Raw genomic sequence first — 25,713 nt, 5'->3', positions numbered from 1 at the left:
CCATCTGGTCTGACTGCCAGGATGAGCCTGTAGGAGAGTAGAATATCACTTTGCAGAGTCCAAGAAGCTGACATCCTGTCAGAGGTATAGTTAAAAATTCCTGCTTGCCAAATTGGCATATTTCTTTGAACAACATTGAGCCCCACCACTGGCAATGATTGTTTCAGGAAATTGAAAAAGCCACCAAACTTACAAAAAAAAAGGTATTAATGTGCAAATGACATTCAAGAATGGCTCATATAATATATTTTCCATACATTTCCTAAGGAGAGTTGCATAGTTGAAAATGTGGTGACTTGAAACTTACTTACTTATATGTATTATGAACTTTATTTAATTTAAAAAATCTTTTCCATAGCTTTAGTTTGAACGTTTGAAAGGTTTTGTTGATATTGTTCAGAGTTTCCAAGTCAAATAGTTTGTTACGGTAACAGAGCAATAATGCTGTCTGCATTGCAGCGCATGGAAGTTCATGCAGAAGATCAGCTGTGGATTCATCATTTCTTTTGGCAAGCTTGGTACACTCACAGTCTTCTAACCTCTCTTTGGAACAGACTTGAGTTTGGGTTTGGTGGATCAATAACCTGAGGTGTGAAGAGCATATTTTGGTCTTGCTCTTTTTTCTCTCTGTCCGTCCATCCATTTGAACTCTCAGGCAACTATTTTCCATTTCAGGGAATTTGGAATAAACATATATCTATTTTTTAATAGTACTGCTTACAAGAATATGGAATGCTAAAATCTGTGATCTGTGCGATATTTTATATTGATAAAGACTGTAATATAAATGTTGGGGTTTGCTTTTTTACTAGTCAGTTTTTGTAGGTTGATGGTAGTTGGAATCCACAATTTACTGTGGACTTCCAATATGCGAATTGCGCAAGTCGGGCGAAATAAGGAGGGAGAGATGTCCACCTGGATCTCTGTATGGCAATACAGTTATTTGTCAAATGTATGAATTTTTAGGGCAATAAAATATTTTGGTAAATTACTTTAGCTTGATGTCCTGAGGCTTAACTACCTAAGTTTTCAGCCAATGTTATTTTTCTGAATTATGTAAATAATAAATAAATAATGTTGATTTTATTTATTGTAGTAAATCTGAGTTACAAGTTTATATGCAAATAGGTAGATTATTTTCCTCTTTTATGTGTCTTCTGTCCATTGAGACAACAGTGTTTTCAGGTTTATGGACTTCCCTTCCATTGACAGTTTCTTAATTAAAATTCATCTCATAGGTTATCCATTTTGGTTTTCACATTTTTCTAGTTAGTGTTGGTTATCACTGTCATGATAGGCTCCAAAATAACCTGTATAATTTAAAAAGCCAGGCCACATAGGTTGAATTTTGGCAGTCTTGGTTTTCCTTTACTTTTTAACTGTAATTTCATTACTTAAATAGGATCCACAGCGTGATTTGTACTGCCATCAACTGCTTAATTGCTGCTTTTCCCTTAGTAGGAAAAATGAAAATAGGTTTGCTAACCTTTAAACATACTGTAGATATATCACTGATGGAATACATTTTATTGCTGATGAAAATAAGAGTTTTTAAAATGTGTATATGTGTATGTATATATGTATGTGTATTATTGTTTTTCTCATCATTAGGCTGAAAAGTACTACCAGCAATAATGTGTGAAACAGAGTCATTTTCTTGTTCTTCTAATGACAGTAATGAGCCGTCCCAAGGTATGTCAGATAAGTCTTCTATTATACAGTTTTCAAATAGTTTAATGAAGGGCTTAATTTTAAGATATAAGAAATTATTTTATATTTTGTATTTGCAATATAACGCTAGTCCTCTTTCTTGGTTCTTATGTCACGCTGCTTGAAAAATCTTCATACAAATGATGCATTTGTAGACTTTGAGTGTCAGTCATTGACTTACTGGTGTCAATCCATCCTCTAACGATAGTTCAGTTTTCTGTCTGAAAACAAGATTGGCTGTATTTAATTTACCTTTAATTTTTAGATTTTAAGGAAGTGGTAAAGAATCCCACTTTCTCACTGAATTGTATTTCTAGCTTGCTTTTACAAAGGGATTAGAAGAGTTGCATGTATAAACATTTGCATTTTCCAAAGAAGACCAAAGCAGTAGGAGAGTAATTATTTTATTAAAGCTGTTCAGAAATTTCAGATTTTTTTAAAAATAGTGGTATTCTTAGTTGCATTAGTGATGTAGAAGAAAAACATAGTTTTTACAACAACATTAATGTTAATGTAGTAAAATGGAAGAATAATAACAGTATAAGCAACTAGGGTAAATTAAAGTAATGTTGGTCTCAAAATCTGAACTTCTGTGTTGTGCTTCGGAGTACAAGAAAGATACAAAGTCTATACATACTTTGTTAGGATTGTGCTGCTTTGGCATCCTGTGAAGGTTTCTGGCTCTAGGAAAAGGGCAGAACAAGATCCTGTGAAACAGGTTTTGATATCCATTTCAGTGGGTTGTCTTTTCAAGCAAAATCTTGCAAACCATCTTTTCCTTTCCAGTAGGGCTGTTTATGATAAACTAAAGTTCGAAGAGCCTTATGTAAGTTACAGATTTTTAATGTTTTGGGCTCACACTTTAATTAAGACATTAAAAGATAATTCTTTTTTAAAAAACAAAATAAAAATATCCACAGACTGTATATGAAGATTATCTGCTTCTATTTTACATTTTAATCCCTATTATTGTTATTTTTGGTTCGTCTCCAAGGCACATTAAAGCACTGTATCGCCCTGAACATAATTAGATTAATGTTTCATGTTTGTAGGACAGATTCTTAGACTTTTCAGTAGCTCTACTACTAAGTTTCAGTGTCTTGTTCTGTTTCCTGACACCTTTCATTTGTGAACTCTGTAGTCAGATTCCCTTTCTGTGTGTTCATTAAATAGTTAACATTCAGTAGTGTGCCATGGTATCATTTATTTATGTGGTTATAAGGCTAAGGGAGTTTAAAAAAAAACATAATTGTGAAATCCGCATGTTCTGATAAAGCAGTTCATTTATGTCATGTAGCTTTAAATTCTCAGCACGGGAACTACTGTTCTGGAACCTCATCCCTTCATAAGGCTGAAGCAAACATTTGCTGGAACTAAGTATTGTATACATAAGAGTAGTCTAAGCTTGCCTCTAAGGCCCTGTGACCTTTTCTGTTTTGCTCTGAGCATTTCTGTGGTAGCTGCCACCTTTGCCTTTTTGGGTTCTGGTATTATTTTATTGTTTGGACAAAATCCTTGCTGAGGAGTAGCATATAAGCATCAAACTCGATTCATTTGGTATTAATTATGTACAGTTAGTTATAGAGAATTGTATATTGACCCTATCTCACTTTATCATGTCTCATCTCTTTCAATTTATTCCTTCATATTCTTCAAACATTTTTGAATCTCTCTCCTTGTATTTGAGATTGTATTCAAAAAGGAATAACATTCTGTGTGCAAAGTGTGCATAGTGATAGATGTAGCTGTTACATTCTCTTAGTCAATTTCAAGACCAAAGTTCATTAAGTTCCAAATTAAAGGAAGAAAATCAGGTATGAGAAAATTTCACACATGGTTCTGTTCTATCTCAAACGCAGGACACCCACACATGAAGTTTCGCAACCTTCTGTATTCTCTCTCTCCAGATAAGAACAAGTGCATCACCACAAGGCATCGTAGCTGTGCTTTTGTAAATACTCCATCACCCTGTATTAACAAAGCCATTCATCACATTCAAGAGTTAGAATTAAAGGTGGAGAAATGCTTTGAGCAGGTACATTTATGGTTAAAAATGGCCAAGTGCTTTTTATCTTTATAGGAACAAGTATATTTTTAAATAGGATTATTATGTTGATTTTTATAAAAAATTTAGCTTCATGTCGTATGTACTCTCCAAAATAGTGCCCAGCAGGTTCATTTACTGGTCATGGTGTGTTTTTCATCTACCTAACAGTTTCTGCAAGTGAAACGATCTTATTAAAATCAATATACCATAATATCATAACATAATATCAATATATCATCAAGATTAGTAAATTCATATATGAAGATTCAGATGCATACATGGTCAAGTTGCTTCAATCATATCAATTGTCTGCAAAACAGTTCTTGATGCTAGTCTTGAGTAGACAGTAAAATTCAGCTGTGTGCCATTTTTTGTCATTTACAGTAAGCAGTGTTTTTTTCTGAATACTTAACAATTCCTTGATTAAAAAATTTCTTTACTCTCATATTGAGAGACATGAATCTGAAAATGTTATGGTTCTTTCTCTAGCAGTACATGATGTTTTCCTAGCCTATATAGATTTTATGTGAATACAAACAAGAATAAAGGGAAGCTAAAAAAACGGGTAGCTAGATGAAGAATGAATGCAGTATATACCATTTTAAAGTATAGTAAAGTCTTCCCAATAACTTATTTGAGAACATGATTAATATCATTTAAATTATTCAATTTTGCTGGAGAAGTGTTTTCCAAATGTTAATAATTTTTGCATATGTCTGCACTGCAGTAAGAAGATCTGATCACTGCATGCACAGACAAGTTATATTTAAATAATTTATCTCCAGTACCGACAATAATGTCATCATAGCAGAACATCAGGAAAACTGTCTTAGATTAGTATTCTGCAAACGCTGTTAAATACTCTGCAGGGAGGTTTCTGTAACTGCAGCATAGATATTAGAAGAATTCAAGTTGCATGAACTACTGTGATATCTTGATTTACAATATAGACATTAAATTGATAGGAAATTTTATATTGTCTCATTCACCTTTAATGTAATGTAAAAACAGTGAAATGATTTTAATGTCATAATTTTATCAATATACAGGAATAGATAATCATGGATAAGCATTGACACATCCAGATGTGTATACATTTTAATGTTAGCTCATTAATGCTCTTAGAAATCAAAATTAGGGATATATACTGAAATTGTTATACTACAAATACAGGGAGTTTGGATTTTACTTGTCTATATAGTAACTTATTTAAACCTCTGCTCGTAAGTTAAATGTTACCAACAATATGTCCATTTGACATGGAAAACCTTATATCCATAATGGCAAATTCTTACCCACCAAAACAGGATAGACATGGATGAGGGAAAGGCTGTGGATGTTGTCTACCTGGATTTTTGCAAACCTTTTGACACCGTTTCCCACAGCATTCTCCTGGAGAAACTGTCTGCTCGTGGCCTGGACAGGTGTACTCTTCGCTGGGTAAAAAACTGGCTGGATGGCCATGCCCAGAGAGCGGTGGTAAATGGAGTTAAATCCAGTTGGTGTCCGGTCACAAGTGGTGTCCCCCAGGGCTCGGTGCTGGGGCCGGTTCTCTTTAATATCTTTATCAATGATCTGGATGAAGGGATCGAATGCACCCTCAGTCAGTTCGCAGATCACACTAAACTGGGCGGTCATGTTGATCTGCTTGAGGGTGGGCTGGCTCTGCAGAGGGATCTGGACAGGCTGGACCGATGGGCTGAGACCAATGGTATGAGGTTCAACAAGGCCAAATGCCGGGTCCTGCACTTGGGTCACAACAACCCCATGCAGCGCTACAGGATTGGGGCGGAGTGGCTCGAAAGCTGCCCGGCAGAAAAGGACCTGGGGGTGTTGGTGGACAGCCGGCTGAATATGAGCCAGCAGTGTGCCCAGGTGGCCAAGAAGGCCAACAGCATCCTGTCCTGTATCAGGAATAGTGTGGTGAGCCGGACTAGGGAAGTGATCATCCCCCTGTACTCGGCACTAGTGAGGCCCCACCTCGAGTACTGCATTCAGTTTTGGGCCCCTCACTACAAGAGGGACATTGAGGTGCTGGAGCGTGTCCAGAGAAGGGCTACAAAGCTGGTGAGGGGTCTGGAGGACAAACCTTATGAAGAACGACTGAGGGAGCTGGGGTTGTTTAGCCTGGAGAAGAGGAGGCTGAGGGGAGACCTTATCACCCTCTACAACTACCTGAAAGGAGGTTGTAGGGAGATGGGGGCTGACCTCTTCTCCCTGGTGACAAGTGATAGAACAAGAGGAAATGGGTTCAAGTTGTGTCAGGGGAGGTTTAGATTGGATATTAGGAAACATTTTTTCACTGAAAGGGTTATTAAACATTGGAATAGGCTGCCCAGGGAGGTGGTGGATTCACCATCCCTGGAGGTGTTTAAAAAAAGGGTAGATGGGGCACTTAGGGACATGGTTTAGAAGTGGCTTTTGTCAGGGTAGGTTAAAGGTTGGACTTGATGATCTTGAAGGTCCCGTCCAACCTCAGCGATTCTATGATTCTATGATTTTGCGCACTGCTTTTGAGGAATGGCCCTTGACCCTTTCCAGTTCCTGGACTGTGGTTGGAAACAGTCTGGGAATGGTTTGTGAATGTGGTAACGTCCCTTACTGCGGGCTGTACCAGTAAGATTTAGTAACAGTTTAATGGTGTAGGTGTTAAAGTTGCTGGGGCCAGAAAACTTTGTTGGCAGTGTTTAATTTACTGTTGTAGACATAGCCCTAAAGAAAAAGCAGGTGACATTCAGGCAGAATTTCTGTGGTAGTTTTGTAATTAAAAACAAAGTACAGAGGTTAAGATGGAAAATAGAATTAACAATATTAAGGGATTTTTAAAACACATTCAACAACATTGAGTAATGCATAACATGTAGGTACAAAAGCTGTGGTTTATTACCAACTATTCGGAGATGCACAGTTTTTAGAAATTAAAAAGCTTTGTAATTATTTTAAAATGTTGGAAAGCATTCATCTGTATGTACACTAATTAGATCTTCTTATGATACTATATTCAGTGGCCTATTATGCTTTTTGTTAGGAAAAAGAAGTGTATAATATCTGAGATGTATAATGGAGTTGTATGTTTTGCTTTTGCAGTATGGTTATGTGTTTAAGGAGGAGAAAATACCACGGTAAGAATCATATATACAAAATCATACAAAATAATGCACTTCTTTTAATGTTAGGTAATTATTTGATGAGATACGAGTCTGGTTATAAAGTCTGCTCTGGGAACTGTGGAGTTTACCAAGTTCTTCTGTAATGCAGAATGCATCTAAAATAAGCATTCTCAGTGTCTGCAGGATCTAGTTACTTCAGAAGACCAAAAGCATTTGTGGAGAATTTCTCATACCTTCCCTACTCAGTGTTTAATTTTCAAAGATTCAAGGTGATCATAGGTCTCAGGACTCACCTAAGCAATGAATTTCTGTTGATAACAGTTGTTCAGTTATTGATACTTCTGAAATTGTGCCAATTGGGCCACTTATCTCAGGTACCTAAATATGAGTAAGGATCCTTATTTTAAGCTCTCATTGCATTAGCTTTTGGGTTGGAACATGATGTGTAAGCATTCTGAATGTTTTTTATACTTACTCTGATCTTTGTGACGTTCTCTAAATACTGTGTACAATTTTCTGAATTTGCATAGAGGGTCGAATTTACTCTCATTTCAGCTTGGCTAGGCACAGGGAGAGGACAAGTAATTCAAAAGAGAGTAGGAAAAAAGTCTGAATGAAATGGCCATTTCTTCATCACATGGTGTAGTAAGATGGGGAAAAAAACAAGATTTTTTTCTTTTTTTTTCTTTCCTGGTTTTCATATACTGCATACTGTTAAGATTCTTACTAAATGTATGATTTTGTGTTTTCAGTGTGGTTTTCCAGATACTTATGTTTCGTTCAAAAAACTTCCATGTGTTTGAGTGACAAAATTGCCTTGAATCACACTACAGTGTTTGCAACTACGTACCTTTAAAGTTAGAGGACAAGAAAGGATGCTTGTTAAAATCAAACTAGAACATAATTCCTAAATTAAAAATAAAAAGTTGAAGAATTGTCTTTTTCTAGATATGTTTGGACTGGGGATATCTAGAATATATACAGAGTTACTAAGGTTATAAATTTAAAATGTAATTTTAAAAATGTAAATTTAAAATGTAATTTTAAAACATAAAACTCATGCAGGTTTTTCCGAAATTTTACATACTGGCTGCATGTATTTTGAAATACACTAAAGAACTCAGCCTTCTCCTAACCTAGAATACAATACAAGTGTATTTCAAAGGCAAGTACTCAGAGGTATGCAAAGTAAGCCTGAATGTGTGGCTGAATTGTATTATTCATGATGCAGGGTACTTTATGATGTAGTTCTAGTTAAAAAGATGAAAATTGAAGAGGACGATGTATCTCATGCACTGAGCTTGTTGTCCTGACTGTTTTGCTCAACAAACTCTGTATTTCCCTGTGTATTTTTACTTCACATCAGATACACCTATTGAGTTATTTTGTGTTTGCCTATTTATCCAACTCCTGTTTATCAAACTCCTGCTTCTTTATCTAATTTGATATGTCTTCCAACACCAGGTCCTAGTTTTCCTGTCCAATGTCATACTATTTTCCATTACTGCACAGAATTTTTTGTTCTATTCCCTGTAATTTAGATGTATTTTCTGTTGATCTAGCAAGGCTTGAAAAGTATTTCTTTTGGTCTGTTTTTGGCATAGGCTTTTTGTCTGTTATTTCTTCATGGAAAAGGAACTTGTTTGTGGAGTTCTTTCAAATATGTGCGTTCACATTATGCGTGTATGTGCAGTGTATCACTCTGACTGCAGATTTTGTTTCATCTTAGCTGCATATGAAGAACCTGTATGTGCTCTTCAAGCTGCACGTGTGGGTATAAGCGGAGGGTGGTTCTTCTTCCTCCGCTTTTCTCAACTCCAGTAGGCTAATGAGCCTCCTAAGTTCATATGCAGGTTATGATTTCCTTGTGTTCTTCTTTGACTACTCATGTTACTTATTTCACCTTCTCACTTTGTCCTAATCTCATTTTAATAAAGCCCTCCTCATCTCGACTTTTGAGTCTCACAGATTTCAAAAGCTTTTCTGTTGGAAATTGATTAAGCCTTGTGCCTTGATCTTTTTGCTTTTGTATCTCTCAAAAATCTTTTTTCTTCATTGTTGACCCTTAAGTGGTGACTTCCTTTCAACTGATAAAACTGAAACTACATCTGGCCTGCAGTGGCAAGGTATCTGTGTGTGCACAGATACAGCACTAAATGCTTCTGCCACTTACAAGAGTCTGGAAAGTGTAGCATGTATTTCTCCTGTATATTCAGAACTCGTAAAGAGTAACAGCTTTTCTACAACAGTTTCTCTTTGGCACGTTCTTGGGTATAAGGACAAAAAATGAAGATCTGTGTATATACAAGATGTAAAGAAATCTGTTTCTTGTATTTCTATAAGGAAATACGAGAAAAGCACTTATATTGGATTGTACAGTTAATAATTCTTCTGTATTGTACTGAATTGTACAGTTAATAATTCTTCTGTATGACTTGCAGTGCTTTTTAATGATTATTCCATTTAACTTGCCAGCATTTAAATGTGTAAGATTCAATAAAATAAATTTTGACTTTGTTAAAGTAATATTTACTTAATAATGCTAATTTAAATTCAGCCTAAAATTTTTTAGTGACAGTGGTTTTTATCTACAGGATAACAGAACAGGTCACTGCTGAATCTATTAAAGATATCTGGTTATCATTATCCACTAAGTTGGATTTTAAAGAAGCTGAAGTATCTTGTGAAGGTAAAAATATTTCATAATTATCCAGTCTGAGTGGTAGAAGTTACTTATCCTCATTTAATATATGCTTTGCATTTGCAATAATAGTTGCTCGTTGCCTGCTTTGTGTCTTATGTAAATGAAATGAGTATCCTTTGAAATCTGTGTGTCATCTGATAAGCTGAAAGACATACATTTTAAATGCTATATTAAGTACTATTTAATCATCTTGTTTGCAAGAAGATGATTTACATTTCTGTATTTAGATTCATACTGTATTTTAACCGATCTAGGATTTGAACCAGCTGAACTACTTAGGTTGGTTGTTGGAAATTCTAGGGGTTTTTTATTTAGTTTCTATAAAACAAATAACTGCATTGCTGTTACAGGGTATTCATAATGTACTCACAACATAGAGTTCTGTTTTTTACAGTTTGCATCTTTATTCAGGTTATATATTTTTGAATTAAATTTTAAATATTAAAGAGAATGTGTGCAATTTTTTTTAAGACAATGTGCAACTTTTTAAGTACTACTAGCCACAGATGATCCTGTCTGCACTAAATTGTGTGACAAAATTTCTGTTGGTGGCAGTGAAGCCAAAATTTCACTCCAGATTTTAAGTAGTTGTCCTTCTTTTCAATGCTTGCAGTTTTTAATCAAAATAATTTAAGGAATTATTGACTGTGGAATCAAAATAGAAATGTCTTGGATTCTATAGCATATATACTTCCCATTTTTTATAGATCAGGACTATAGATGATGACCTCAAAGGATCTTTTATCGAAACAAATAACTGAGGCAATTTTGATAGCCAGATTTCCCAGTATGAAATGATGATTTGTGTGTAACACAAATAAAACAGTGTGGTTGAGATGTTACACTAAATATTCTTAGAACTCCAAAGACCTTAATGAAGTCGTTGATACTTTCTTAGGAAAATAAAATGAAATAAGTATTCTTTTAAAAATTTAGATGATGAGGAACTTGTACTATTATATGGACGATAACTTACTCAAGCAATGAGGCAAAGATGAAAATGTTGTCCCATCTATATTAATACACTTTTGTTGCACTCTGAATAAGTGAGAAATAAGCTGAGGGAAAATGCTGTTGAACGTGAAAGTTTTGTTTGTAACCAGTTGTGCTTGCCTTGATACATGTGAAGAGGCTAGCTTTATATTGAGAAAGAAGCTGGAATAAAGAGTGTATATTTAAGCTTTCGTAAGAAATAATTATAATGTATTTTTAAAGGCAGAATTGTAATCAGTTGTGCTTACTGTGATCCATGTGAACAGGCCAACTTTGTGTTGAGAATGAAGTTTGAATAAAAAACATACGATTAAGCTTTCATAAAAATATTTTTTAATGTATTTTTAAAGACGACAAGACGTTAACCTTGAAGCAGGAAACAGAAGCTTTGCTATTGGAAGTTACTGAGCTAATTAAGCGGCTGGAGGCTGATCGAGAGGAAGCAGAAAAAGCTTTGGAGTTGGAGAAACAGCGAGGGAAAAAGCTTGGCATGAAAATTGATTGTATGTCACTTTGGAGGCTACAGCAGCTTCCTGCAGCTGTTCAAAAAGGTATTGGTATTGAAACTAAGAATATTTGTTATTTTTCAGTCATCTCATTACCAAGAATAAGAATTATGATATGACTATAGTTGTGTTTACTGTAATAGGAGTACAGTATTTACTCTGAATTTGGTATATGGAAAGTACTGTGGAATGTTCAGCATTGTTTGAGAAATAGCATAAGAGTAGACAAGACAATCTTAAGATGATAACAAGTGCTCAGTTTGGGCCAAGGAATGAGAAGACAAAACAGAATTATAAAACAATTCATTTGAGTTAAACCATAGATTAAACCACAAAAAAAAAGTTTTCAGAAAAATTACAATGTGATAAACTTGAATAAAGTACTTAACGTATTTAGTAAGAATTGTTTGACGTAACCATTGATAGATTTCCTTGAAATCCAAGATTCTAAGGATGTTTGCCATTACCTTTTGTGATGAACTGGCATCTACACAATAGAATTAAGGAAATAAAGAAAAAAAGAAAGCAGCTATGCAGCAGCTGTTTGCTGTTTGTCTTCTGACTCACAGTCAGAAGCAGGTACCGTCTGAACCTAGACTTATAGAAAAGTTGCATAATTTATAACAGTAGGTTCTCAAATGTACAATCACAGTTAGTACTTTAGTACATATTCTAGTGCAGATCATCCTGAGGTCTTTGACAAATATTTCCCAGTCCAGAGTGTGGTGATAATGCAAGTGTCTTCCATAACTGTGTTTACTGATGGGTAGATACTGAGTGACAAGTAGTGTATAATGGAGGCAAGCCAGGAGTCATTTAGTCACAAATGGTTTCTCTCTCTCTCTCTTTTTTTTCCCCCCTCCTTAGGAAGGCAAAATGTCAGATAGTGCGCATCCCCTAACAATATATGAGAACAATCTATGTTTGTTTGTTTGTTTCTTTGTTTATTTTAGCCAATGGACAACTGTTGACTTGGAAACTAGAAACCTGTGTTATGGTGTTACCAGTTTGCAGAGATTGCTTTCCTTAAAAGCAGTTGCTTCTGAAGAACAATTTATGATATCCTGAAAACAGAGGAGGAGATCGAATAAAGAATCAGAATTAAAATTCAGTGATAGGTTAGAAACTGCTTTCAGCAGAAAATCCTGTGGCAATGGAAAGGTCAATTTTACAGAAGCAAAGAACTGCAAGAAGAGAAGGTTGATAATGTAATCATAGAATAGTTTGGGTTGGAAAGGACTTTTAAAGGTCATCTAGTCCAACCCCCCTGCAATGAGCAGGGACATCTTCCACTAGATCAGGTTGCTCAGACCCCCATCCAACCTGACCTTGAATGTTTCCAGGGATGGGGCATCTACCAGCTCTCTGGGCAACCTGTTCCAGTGTCTCACCACCCTTATTGTAAAAAATTTCTTCCTTATATCTAGTCTGAATCTACCCTCTTTTAGTTTAAAACCATTACCCCTTGTCCTATTGCAACAGGCCCTACCAAAAAGTCTGTCTCCATCTTTCTTCCCCATTATTCAGCACAATAGTTCAGGATTTGAGCTGCAGAGATGCTACTTTGTACTTTTTGATGTACTTACCTACAGTGATGCAGCTGTAAATCATTTTTGTGTGTTGCTACACATTCCTGTCACTTTTACTTTACTGTTTAGCATTCTCTATAAATATGAAAAGTTTGGAATAGTGGCATATAATTAACACATTTTCAATTCTGTTAATATATGCAAGGATATGGTATGTTTTAAGAAAAAAGCAAAATAAACTAGCATGAAGTTTGGCTGTGAATATTAACCATCTCTTCTCCCTTGATTTATCAATGGGCTATGTCAGTATGATGTTATGTCCTTGGAGTAAATTTGTCATTTTCAGGATTATGACTTTTCATAGTATTATCTATTAGACAAAAATTATGCTAAATTGGAATTGAGGATAAAGGGGAAAGACCCTCAGGGATGTTATAATTATCCCTAATCTAAGTATTACAAACCCAGGAGATTCTTAATTAAGAGTTTGCATGACCCATTCAGAGTAGACGCTGAATCCTGTTATTTCTTTAGACTTCCCTTGGTTTCCATTAGTGCTAGCTCCCACTACATCTGTGTCCTGTAGCACACTCAGGTAATTGCAGTGACATAACCTATCTTCAGAAATTACCTTCTCTGAAATATAAAAAAAATCCAATGGAAAACATTTTATTCGTCTCAATGTTGGGTATCATTTTGTGTGATGTATAAAAGCCACTTATTCATACAATGTCTCTTTAGTTTTTAGTAGCAATGAAATAATAATTTTGTAAATTTGTGATTTGTGTCTTGTTAATGCAGCAAAATTGTGACGACTGTTAAGGGATTGCACTGAATATTCCACAGCTACTTCTCAGAGCTAGAGAGCCTTTTTTTTACTCAGTAAAATGTGCTTCTCTCTCTCCAATCTATGGCAAAGTTTACTGCTCTTGAGACGTTTTCTGTTTTTTTTTCTTAGCTGATATCTTACTTTACTTTTCCTAGTTTCATACCAATAATTTTTCCATATAGAACATCAGCTGCTGCAGGACACCATCTCTAATAAGTGCTTTTTTTTTTTTCTGAGCAAAATAAAATATATGTTGTCATTCAGCAACCAGTGGTCTAGTCACGTATTTTCTTGTAAAGACCCATAGGAAATGTATGCCAGTCACAAGAGTAAATGCAGCAAACTGAACTGACACACTTCTGTGTGGCAACATGAATATGTTTCGTTTGTTGGCTTTGAGTTTGTATCTTTAGTTTAATTTTCTTGAACCCACATCTACTTCAGGAAGTGTCCCTGAACTGAAAATAGTTGGCATATTAAGAGGATGTGGGATTTATACTTGCCCTGTTCTTCCTCTGCATCCACATATGTCTGTTGCTGGAGACTGGGAAGCTCAGTAGAGCTGTTATTGTGTTATAATAGCCTCCGTTAGATATGCCTTAAGGCTAGATGTTTTATTTTCCTTCATAAAAACAAAACTACCCCTCACTGTGAAAATTTGCTTGAATTACATACTAGTATTATTAAGTGTGATTTTAAAAACAGTTCCACTGCTAATGCAATATTTGGTGGCGTCTTTTGTAACCAATATCCTATTTTGGCCTTCAAAGTAGTTTACAGCAAAATTTTGCAAGTCTTAGTATTATGACAACATGTTTCCTAATCTCACTACGTATTAATGGTGTCGCTCAAATTTTGTTATGCTGATTATCTTTTTAAAAGAATATGACATGTGTGTTCAAGATACCTTGGAGCTACAATGGCATTTTGATTGTAAAAGCCATCAGCTGCGACAGTTACAAAACCAAATACTTCAGACAGAAACAGTCAACAGAAAGATTCAGGAGGATATAGACTTCATGAAGAAACACAGCCCTCTGCTGGAAGAAAAGCTGATTCTAGAGGGTGAAGCTGTGAAGGAAGTGTTGCTGGCTTATGAAAAGGTAAATGCAGACAATATGACGATGTTTTTTTTAGAATCTTTCCACTCCATAGGTGCATATGGTTTTAGAGAACAGAAGTCTTTTGGAAGTACCAAAGTCTGATTTAAATTTTGAACACGAAGACTGTGAATTGTGTGCCCAGACCGTTATATAGAGGCACTAAGTGCAGACAGAATCCAGGGAGGATAATGCTGTTGGCCTTTAATAAATGTCTCTTAAGCATATATGGAATGTAATTCTAACTTTTTAAGTTGATTTCACGCAGGATTTTTCATGGGAAAGGCAGAAGGCACATACCTGTTATATGTATAGATTCTTTTCAGATTTCTCACAGACATCAGCGTTTGTTCCAGAACATGGAGATGTTAGAAGCTGTTACAAAAATGTTTTTAAGATTTAATTATTTTTAAGCGCTGATGTACATTTTTTCCTAATTTATTTGTTGATAGTATTTATTGATAATGATAATAATTCATTATTTGTTGATAATAAATGCCTAATGTGGCTAATGTCAGTCTGAATAATGTAAGTGTAGCAAATTTGTAGGCAGTTTAAAATTGATATCTAAAAAGGAAGGGATACTGCGTTACTTCAAATACAGATTTTAGTACAGTATTATGTTTTCTATTTTTCTATATATTTTCTATAGTAATTTTTAAATACAAATCTAGAGATTAATCTCTTTTTCAAGGTACTTACAGTCTAAAAAGGGTCTTGTTTGTAGGTGATTCTTAATATTATTTATTTTAATTTGTTTTATTTTGAACTTTGAGGGCTCAACGGTCATGTCAAAATACTTCTAAAATTAAAAAGTTAATTGCCTATTACACAAATAATATGAGAATTATCATGAATTAGATCTGATCTATGAAATTGCTTCTTTTCAGAGGGTTTTTTTCTTTCTTTCCAAAAAGGGACACTACATATCATAAGAAGATAGATTTGATGTTACTGTAACTTATTTATACATTTCATTTCAACAAAATGTCTAATTGTCAAGTTATTTCTGACTTTTATTCTGCTCTAATTAATATGCTGGTTTTCACTCAGGTATGTTTTTTCCTCCCATGGCCTTAAAAAAGCAGCTGATACTTAATTTTCTTTGCAATTAAAACAGTTATTTAATTTTGAATCTCTAGCTTTTAATATCCAAAGAACAAGTTTTAGCTGTGAAATGCTGGATTATAATAAACATCTTATATCATGTTATTTGTTAATATTTGTAATATTTTAAAAAGCAGAGACAGTAGACGTACATATCTCTATTTGAGAGTTGTTACAAACTGAGTGTCCTGATACTATTTAGAGCATTGAAAATCGTGTTCACTGTCTGCATTGTCTCAGGCCCCTCTTTTACATAGGTGGCTGCTGGACTTGCACATCCTCTAGATGTTTAAGTAATGATTCTGTCAGATTACTGAGTGAAACCTCAGGGGCTTCTTTCAACATTATTTCTTTCTTTCTGCTCCAGAGGTCACTATCTTCCCATGGAAGCAGCCACCTTTTCACAGTAACTTTAAAGTTTTTGTAACAGAATAAAAGCCCTCTTGCTAACATTTATGCCATGAAATTTTACAACACACATTCTGTTATCTTTCGCTATGTTTGTATCTCTTGCAGACCATGCAGAATTTGTTGCTAAGTTGTATGACATCACAAAGTACTACTTCAACTTTAAACTGCAAAAAATCAGTCAAATTTTGAAATTGTTTTTTATTTTAAACATTATGTATGATTTTTATATAACATCTTTCAGAAAACTTGTTTTATTTTCTTAGGCATCAAAAATATACAGTGATATTTGTTGTGAACTGATGGAAATCCGAAAGGCAATGAAAAGAATTGATGAAGAATCTGAAAAGAAGATAGAATCTATGTATGAGAAAATCAAATGTGCTGAGATGCTACTGAGTCAATACAAGTAAGAGCTATTCAATATGGCATTATAATGTCTTGTTAGTTTTAATAGTGACAATCAAACTATTGAAAATTTGCTTTTAGGAATCATTTTAAATTCTGATTTTTGCAAAATTTAAATTAATAGGATTATATATAAAAGTAGTGTTTGCCTTGTTTGTCTTAGCTTGCATTAGCAGAAAAAGGAAGGGGTGATGTCCAGAAATAATACCCAGATTCTAAGTTCCATAAATTGACTCCAAAAGCATGCCATTTTTGCCTTATTTTACTTACTTATGAATTTTTAATCCCTTTGACAGAACTTTTTGATATCATTCTTATTGACTGCACAAATTACTTGCATTGAACATCAGCACTTAGAGTAGTACCACAGTTACAATTATAACTTAATTTTGAACTTGTGTATTAACCAGAACAACTCTAGCCAACAGCGCATACTTTTGAACTTACTAAAATATCTTATCTTTCTTCTATTTAGCAAACAAACAAAATTACTATACCTTTATTGGATTGCAAGGTAGCTTCTGTATGGCAGTGACTTATGTTGCAGTTTCCTCACAGTAACCTCTTGTCAGGTTATTAACCCCTGAATTACCAATTAGAGCTATAGTAACAGTAGGACATCACTAATGGCCAGTCACTGACAAGTAATCTCTCCTTTCTGTTGCTGAACATACAGACAAAGAGTCGGCACCAAGAGTGACTATGACAAATAACAAGAATGCCAAGTACTTTCATGTTTGGTAGGAGTTTGCACTCAACTTTGCTGCATATGCCTATGGCTAGTTGCCAGGTTTTATTTGGCAAAGTAGCAAGTGACATAGTGACTCTTTTTCACTTGAGATGAGGAAAGCTTAGAGGCATAATTGAAAAACACCAGTAAATTTTCAAGATAACCTTACTGGCAGTAACAGATGTTTCCGTATTGTGGCCATGTGACAGCAAAGGTCCCTTAAAGAGATGGGTTTGTGTCTGCTAGATAACTGGATGATTCTAGAATGCTGTGACAGTCTTTCCCTATGCTTCTAAATATGACTGTGACCTACAAGAGCTACTCTTCACGCCAGCACAGATGTAATATATGTAAGAGATGTTATTCACTTCTGCTCAGTGAAGGCCTATTTGCCAAAGGTAATTCTCATCTGTATGTATCTAAGAATCTAATGCCACGTGTCAACACATCTTTGTTAGGAAAACAAGAAATTGTAGAAATAGTTACTAGCAGAAATAAACTTTGTGATTTTGCATGTTTACAGGCCAGCAGCACACTGACAGACTTTCTAAAAAGATGGAAAGTAAGGAGTTATGAATATCTTATTCTTGTGGTTTAACTCCAGTAGGCAGCTGAGCCCCACACAGCTGCTCACTCACTCCCTCTGAGCAGGATGGGGTGGAGAATCAGAAGGGTAAAAGTGAGAAAACTTGTGGATTGAGATAAGGACAGTTTAATAGGTAAAGTAAAAGCTGCGCATACAAGCAAAGCAAAGTAAGGAATTAATTCACTACTTCCCATCAGCAGGCAGGTGTTCAGCCATCTCCAGGAAAGTGTCATGGTTACTTGGGAAGACAAATGCCGTAACTCCAAACGAATGACCTCTTCCTCCTTCCTCATTGCAGCTTTTATTGCTGAGAGTGATGTCCTATGGTATGGGATATTCCTTTGGTCAGTTGGGGTCAGCCATCCCGGCTCCATCCCCTCACAACTTCTTGCGCATCCCCAGCCTACTCGCTGTTGGGACAGTCTGAGGATCAAAAACGGCCTTGACTCAGTGTAAGCACTGCTCAGCAACAGCTAAAATATCCCTGTGTTATCAAAACTGTTTTCACCACAAATCCAAAACATAGCACCATACAAGCTACTATGAAGAAAACTAACTCTATCCCAGCCAAAACCAGTAGTATACTTACGCACAAGCCCAGTAGAATTTGGGAATAAGGTATTTTAGTCCCCTCTGTGAAGGGACCTGCTCTCAAAGGGACTTAAAGAAGAGGTCATAACTGCTGTAGCTGTTTTCTGTTGGTGTGATAATAAGCGTGATTGTTTTACTTGCCGTTTATGGTGCTCAGTAGGCCTGGTAAGGAGCCACACCCGATTGAAATAATGGCGGTTGGTTGTAACATTTCCAATTTCTTTAGATTATAGCATCTTGGCAACTTTATTTCAGAAACTGATTAGTGCTAAGGAACTTGAAACACCTTTTTTCAGTCCCACAGAAGGAGTACTTACTACCTGCCTCAGAATCTTAGAAGTTGTTAAGCCTGCAACACAAAGTAACACTGACTTTTGCAAACCAGAGCATTCTTACAGTGTATTTGGGGGTAGATATCAACCTCAGGAAATCATTACTTTGGCTAATATGGCTGGCGCTTTCGATGTCTGCTATCCAGGGAGATCTGTGCTTGCCAGTCAGCTCGAGCAGAAACCTTAATGACACATTTTTGAAGAAAGGAAGGTTATTTAGATGCAATAATCCTGTTTCCTTAAGATACCATATCACTGTGGATATCTTTGCTATTGGCACTAAACTGCAGAATTAAAGAAGGATCATAGCTCTTCTGTAATATGTTTATACTTTAATATGGGAGCAGGAGGCATCCTGGGTAACATGCTTTTACTCAAATGACATTGCTGCTCGAGAAGTTCCAGTCTTGCACTCATAAAGTGCCTGTGCACTTGTAATGAGATCCAAACTGTCTGTGTCTCAGTAAGGACAAGTCAGTGTAGGATAAAAAAAGTTATTTTTCTGTAAGATGGATAGCTTAACAATACTGGAAAAATAAATGTCTTTGTCTGACTTTTTTCGTTTGTCAGTATGTTTGACTTTTTCCTTTTTTGATTCTGACCTTTACAGTGAATTTCTTGTCTAGTTTTTCTTCAGTTCAGAATAATTTTGACACTATATTTAGAGGTATTTATGCTAATTATATTTTATTACCTCTAAGATTAAAATGATTCACAGACAACATGTTTATGTTTAGTTAACTAAAGCTGAACTTCTTCATTTTAGAGCCCAGTTTGCAATCTGGAAAGAATAGTAGTATATGAAAATTAAAATTGTAGTCAGAAATATAGCTAAAAACCGAAGTATTTTATTATACAAAACCAGAGACCAGAATTCTGTAATACCAACACTTATCAAAGCGGGAGTGACTTATGGAAATTACCATGTGATTCTCCAATTAAAGTCGCTACATGTGTCTAAACAAAGGAAGAGGTGTGTGAAGAGTAGGAGATAATACTTACTTTTGATGGATATGAGCCTGTGAATGCAAGCTTCACAATGTCTTCACAATGTTTGGAATTTTAATTATAGCTTAAATATGTGTATAGAGATTATCTGATCAAATGCTCATTAGCTCCTCCGTGGGTTCCAGCTGAGAGAAATCAGACAGCATGGACCCTGATTCTGTAACTGGTTAAGTTCATTGCAAACCTCATGTTGATTTTAATTATGGGAAAGATCAGGTCCTGAGTAAGAAGTATTACCAAAAACGTAGTGTGATTTATTACTATGTATTCAGATACTCTGCAAATCAGTTTAGTGTTTCACTGGCCTATTTAGTGTTCTGTCAACTTGTCTGAATTACTAGCTGCTGGGAAGAATTGTTAGCAATGGTTATAGTGAACCATTGCTGGAGGTGATTTTATCATGTAATACCAGAATAAATAACGTTAAAAGTATATGATTTCACTTTTCTTTCATTTTTTATTTTTAACTATTCCAGCTTATACCTACTATTAAACTTTATTCCTTATCAATTCATATTTACAAAGTGTGGTCAGAAGTGATTTGTTATTGTCCTCTTGTAGGCAAATTGCTGTAGTTCTGGAATCTAAGCTTTAAGAGTTATGTGATGATAAGTATTGCTGTGTATTTTGATCCTTCTTTACTAGCGTATATCCTGTGTGAATTTGGATTTTTACTTTGTTTCTTCTTCCTATCTGTTTTCTAAAGCAACTTACATTATTTTCAATGTGCTTCGAGAAGACTTCTGTATTTTATGACCTTTCCAGAATGCCCTCTGACTCCTTTTCACTTCTGTAATATACTTTTCTGAAATGGGTTGAAAGATAATGTATTCCAAATTAAGCCTTGTCAATGACTTTAACAGGGACGTCTTACTCTCATTTTTTTATACTAGTATTTTTCATCCTATTTCTTATTTAATCTAACACCTTCTTAGCTTCTTTAAGTGTGCGAAGTATTGAGTAGAATTTCTGAGTGTTTGTGGAAATACATACATGTCTTTCTCAGTTTTATACAGTTAATTTAGAATTTTAAGGTGTGCTTAATCTCTCTGATTTTACACTTTTTTTGAGTTTGGACACTAAATGGTATGTGCTGTTGTGTTCTGCAGTTACTTAGCTTGTCTTGAAATTTTTCTTAAGTTTCTAAGTTCTTTTTGGCCTTGCCTATTGTAATCACATTATATGCAGACTCTTAATTTCACTACTCCTTTCCCTTTCAGATCATTTGTAAATACATCAAAGCAACAGATATGGGATTTTGAGATACCATGCTGTTGACCTATTGTTTCAATGAAAATTGATTGCTTAATCTTACTTCTACATCTTTTCATTAATATTAGAATTTTTCATCTCACCTTCTGACTACTTCACTTTTTAATAGTCTTTTATGCAGGATTTTATTCAGTTCCCTTTAAAATTCCGTCATTGTGTCATAGTTGTTGGCTTACTTAGCAGTTGTAGGTCAGAGTGGGCAGTTTTCCTGTTTTGTTTTTGTAGTCTTGGTGGAAATCAAGGCTCTTGAGTTTGTTTCATGTGCAAGACAGAAAGTGTGCTGTTTTCCTGTAACAAGCTTTTGTTCTGAGGTGCATTAAAATTGCTTTACAGAAACTCTTTTTTCTCTTGAAACAAATTGTAATGTAAGTAAAGTCACCATGATAGTGGCAATAAATAACTAATATGGGAAATTCATCATCTATATTGTTAGAAATATACCATGTAAGTTTTCTGTTTCACCTAGTTAAGTGATTTCCTATTCATACCATATGACAGTGATGTAGACTGTTGTGCACCTCGCAACCTGTTTTGCAACTAAAAGTAAAAATGTTAATGATGCAAGTGTTTAATAATATCGGCATTTATGGGGAAAAGTCGAGTAGAAGACTTTTTTCTGCCCCTCAGTGAAGAAATTAATTTTTTTGCCTACTTTATCTTTTTTTTTCTTTTTCCCCAGCCATTTGCTAGACTGGTAATTCAAGTCCTACATACATTACAGAGGGAGCAGTCCCTTCAGCTACCATCTGAGGAGGACTAGAATAACATGTGGTATTGATAGGTGTGAGAAAGAGACATTTGTGATGGCACAGACTTGAAAGACTGTTCTGCAGTTTGATAGTTTCTTTATGTTCAGTGCCATCAGTGAGAAAATTATGAAGATTGCCTGAAGCTCGAAATACTGAGGCTGGGGTACATCACACAGCACAGTCTGTTATTTTCACACGTATTCACTGTGGCTGGTACGACTGTATTTTTCCACGAGATTGTGCTCAGAAAGTTGTAGCTGATAGGTAATATGAGAAGAAAATTACAGTCTATGCCTGTTACATGTCTGTCATTAGAATAATTCCAAGTATCATGTGTATGTTTCTTTCATGGGTGATGGATCTAAGAAAGTAGAAGTGTTTAAAGTGTTACATTTCCTGCTGGTGTTATATATATTCTGTGACATTTGGAATGTGACTTTGCAAGGTAAGTGTTTTCTCCATCACTAGATGGAAATCTTGGAAGCAAATAAAGGAAGAGTGTCAGTCAAATAATCTTGTAGGAATGACTCTTGAATTAGTAATGAAGTCTCTTCATTATTGTTTTTTTGTTGTTTTACTATGTTTAAGTATGCAAAACTCATTGAGGTATTATTTGGGTTGTAATGCAGTAGATGTCTCTAAAATTCAACTACTGTTGGTCTTAGTTCTGCTGCAGTGGGTTCATTTTTCGGTGTAAGGCATACTTTGGCATGTGTTATTGACCAAGATAGTTCTCTGGAGAACGTGGGGGAAACTCCTTTTTTCTGCCTGCTGAAAAAAATAATAAAAATAATGGACAAGCGCCAGCAGTCATTGTAAAATTTTAACCTGATATCCCTCTATTTCTTCTGCCTTTCACCAAATCCATTCTTATGAACAGCTATAACAAAAGGCCCATGCACAGTCTGTAATGAGGCCTAACAGTGTCTCGTGGGAGTGTTTTCCTCACGATTGTTGTAGTTGTTATTATCTAGTTATTATTATCTCTTTCTGTAATTATGGCCAGTTTTCCTTTTCATAATGCTGATAAATCTGCTATTGAGGGTGAAAGTATTCAAAGTAAAGTCTTTATCCCCTCCTTTGACCTTGTCTACTGTCTGCAAGTTCCTTTTCACATGAGGAATTGAAGTCAGTAAAAATTACATTTGTCCACGAGATGACAGTGCAGTGGGTTGATGAAGTGAAGATGGCTCTGAACTAGATTCATCCACTAGCAGAGAAAGAAGTTGACTCCTATTTTAATTAACGTGTATGGTATGAAACAAAGTCTTGTGCTTAACTACACCAGTACCTGTTCAGAAGTCCAATTAGAAGTTTTAATGTTGGCAGGCTGTTTAAGTGCGAGTGAACGGGTAGCATGAGTAGTTTTGATATCTGGCTGAAATTGCATGAATCTGCCAGGGTAGATATTTTGAAATTCTCTCATGCATACCTGTTCAAGAAACGTAGTAGAGAATCAAAATAAATCTTTACTAATTCAGATCTGCTTTACATTTTCCTTTATGGAGAGGGACTACCTTGGAATATTTCCAAATAGATGGATTCACTTTGTGTGTATTTCTATTAGGAATGAGTTAAAGCATTCTGAATTTATTTGGACCGAATACTGTATGAAGTTAAAAGAAACAGAGGAGAAGATTATAAAGGATGAAAAACACCTTGAGGAGTTAGTGAAGCAAAAAGCAGAAATCCAGGAAGATGTAAAATGTTGGAACAGCAAAGTGAGTCTTGAATATTTATAAACAAGCAAGTAAATGAGTATCTTTTATTGAAAAGTACATGAATGCTTGAATATTTTGTATGTTTAAGAGTTAAGATCCTCTGTAAAAGTAAAAATACAAATACTGATTTAAAAATAGTGTGGTAGATTCTATAGAACTCCCATGTTCATTCTTCTAATGTAGTATTATTTTTCAGCTTTAATTATTAAAAATACAAGAATCATCTTACATTCCTTTAAATGACCTGGGTATTTTTTGTTGGATGCACATATGCTCAATATTGCTTATCTTGTTAAATCATAAGGAAAATGTATGCATTTAGCAGGACAGCATGTGTTCTCTTGAATTAGTAGATTTCTTGGCCTGAGATGGCATGTGATGCACTCTTACAGCATGCATACTGATACCCTATTTTACTTAAAATTCCCATGTTTCTGTTATATTTGTTTAGCATTCATTTTGAAATCTTATTGTACTTGGCAGTTTAAAATCTGAACTGGAGTTCTTCGCAGTGACTGACTAGGCGTTTTCAATTAATTGACAGCTCCATAAGTGGACACGGTAGAAAATGCCTAAAACAGGATTTAGATGCCCACAAGAGAACTTGTTCTTTTTTTTTATATGTATATATGTGTATGTATATATGTATAAATAAAGTATGAAATTCATTCTCTTGTACACGCCCAGTACTGTTGTGGTTTGTACAGCTAGATAGCTAGGTCTTGCTAAGGATCCAGTGTAATCCACAATCCAGATGGAGTATTCCTGAGAAGCTGAATTTACCAAGCATGCCCAGAATTTAACAAAAAAACCCCAAAGCACACCCCCCCGAAAAAGTAAAGATACAGTCACGTTAGGCAGCCACCAATGGGTGTGTTCTTGCCTTTTATTTCCAACTGTTACAGTTTTCTTCCTGTTACTGGCACCAGCGATGCTACCAACTGATACCTAGAAGACCACTGTTTTCAAATAGAGCCAATGCTTATTAGTAAACTTTTTTTTTTTCATTTTTCTTTATGGAAGTGTTTCCAGCTGGGTTTGCCTGATCTGATATACTTCAGTGAGTACTACTTGGGTATTAAACCAACACAAGGGAAAGGGAGAAATGTACAACAGGGGTAAGGTGGGGCATGTAACTGATCCATTTGGTGACCACCTTTGGTTTGATTAGTTTATGCTAAAGGTGAGCCAGAGTTCATTTTAGCATAGAGCTGACATTTTATTGTAAATTTCCTTCAAAAACATATCTAAACCAACTAACTGAATAAATCTTTGTAAATAATAGTGGATTTTCAGAAAGCTCAAAGTATTTCTTCTGATCATCGTAGAAATGTTACTGGGATAATGGAGTTATTTTGGGAATCAGGAAAATTTTGGGATTATTTTCAGTGACTTCAGTGGGGTTTGAAATGAATCCAAATTATAATATGACAATTGTCACATACATCAATAAGTTTGAAGACAGAATTAGTGATGTGAGCTAATATTTTTCTGCATTTTTTTTCCCTGGCTTTTTTCCCTTTTTAAATTCGCGCTGGTTTTTAAATTTTGTATATTACTCATTAGGAGTGTTACAACTTTTGACACTGTAATGACAATTGTGAGTTTTCTTTTTTCCATGTTACCCAGATTTGCATTAAAAAAGGTTTCTGTATGCATTACATCAATTTTCTGTATCTGCATGGGCTTTGCTCTTCAAATATTAGAAGAAACCCTTATAAAATTAATCTTATACTTAACTACTCCTTCTTTATTCTTTTGTCTTCATTAGTTACCTGCAGAGTGTGGTAGTATTTCAGGTCATTCCTGTCAAAATGTTTGCGCTAAAGGCATTGAAAGGGGGAAAACTGTTTCTAAATCATGTTTTTCCTATGTACTAGCAATTTAAAAACTGTGACATTTTGCTCACACTTAATCCATTGGGTTTTTTTCCCCTGCAGTCGTAACCAATTTCTCTTTGTCTTTCCCAAACTTCCCCTGAATTGTATTTCTTAGAATATTTTATGTATCGAGAGACTTAACAATTTGCTTTTTTATCTCCTTTTTCCAGATGAGTAAAGGTGCTTCTTTGCAGTTTTTCCTCACAGATCATGTTTTTTAATCCCTAACTATTCAGGTTAGGACCTTCAGTCCCCAACTAGTTTAGTTAAGAAGAAGCAACCATACAAGAACAACCAGTAGAATCCTACATATAACACAGCAGAGCTATGACATTCTAGACAAGATAAAAAGACAAAGCCTGCGTTGTTTCCCTCCTTAGCTGCTGGGACATA

The 25,713-nt window shown here is 35.1% G+C and overlaps 1 protein-coding gene across 1 annotated transcript in view; it reads left to right on the top strand.

The window, feature by feature from the left end:
- Window positions 1–25,713, top strand: part of CCDC178 (coiled-coil domain containing 178) — a 179,804-nt gene that overhangs the window by 4,354 nt on the left and 149,737 nt on the right. Inside the window, exons 2-9 of the mRNA XM_074576925.1 lie at window positions 1,612–1,692; window positions 3,618–3,745; window positions 6,845–6,879; window positions 9,462–9,556; window positions 10,915–11,115; window positions 14,311–14,531; window positions 16,310–16,452; window positions 23,287–23,440. Coding sequence (XP_074433026.1) covers window positions 1,635–1,692; window positions 3,618–3,745; window positions 6,845–6,879; window positions 9,462–9,556; window positions 10,915–11,115; window positions 14,311–14,531; window positions 16,310–16,452; window positions 23,287–23,440 — 1,035 coding nt within the window. The 5' untranslated portion in view covers window positions 1,612–1,634. The remainder of the gene's footprint in view (window positions 1–1,611; window positions 1,693–3,617; window positions 3,746–6,844; window positions 6,880–9,461; window positions 9,557–10,914; window positions 11,116–14,310; window positions 14,532–16,309; window positions 16,453–23,286; window positions 23,441–25,713) is intronic.

This window comes from Larus michahellis, chromosome 2 (assembly GCF_964199755.1).
Source record: "Larus michahellis chromosome 2, bLarMic1.1, whole genome shotgun sequence".
NCBI classification, from domain to species: domain Eukaryota; kingdom Metazoa; phylum Chordata; class Aves; order Charadriiformes; family Laridae; genus Larus; species Larus michahellis.
The sequence above is the reverse complement of the archived record's forward strand: the minus strand, read 5'-3'. Positions and strand labels throughout refer to the sequence as shown.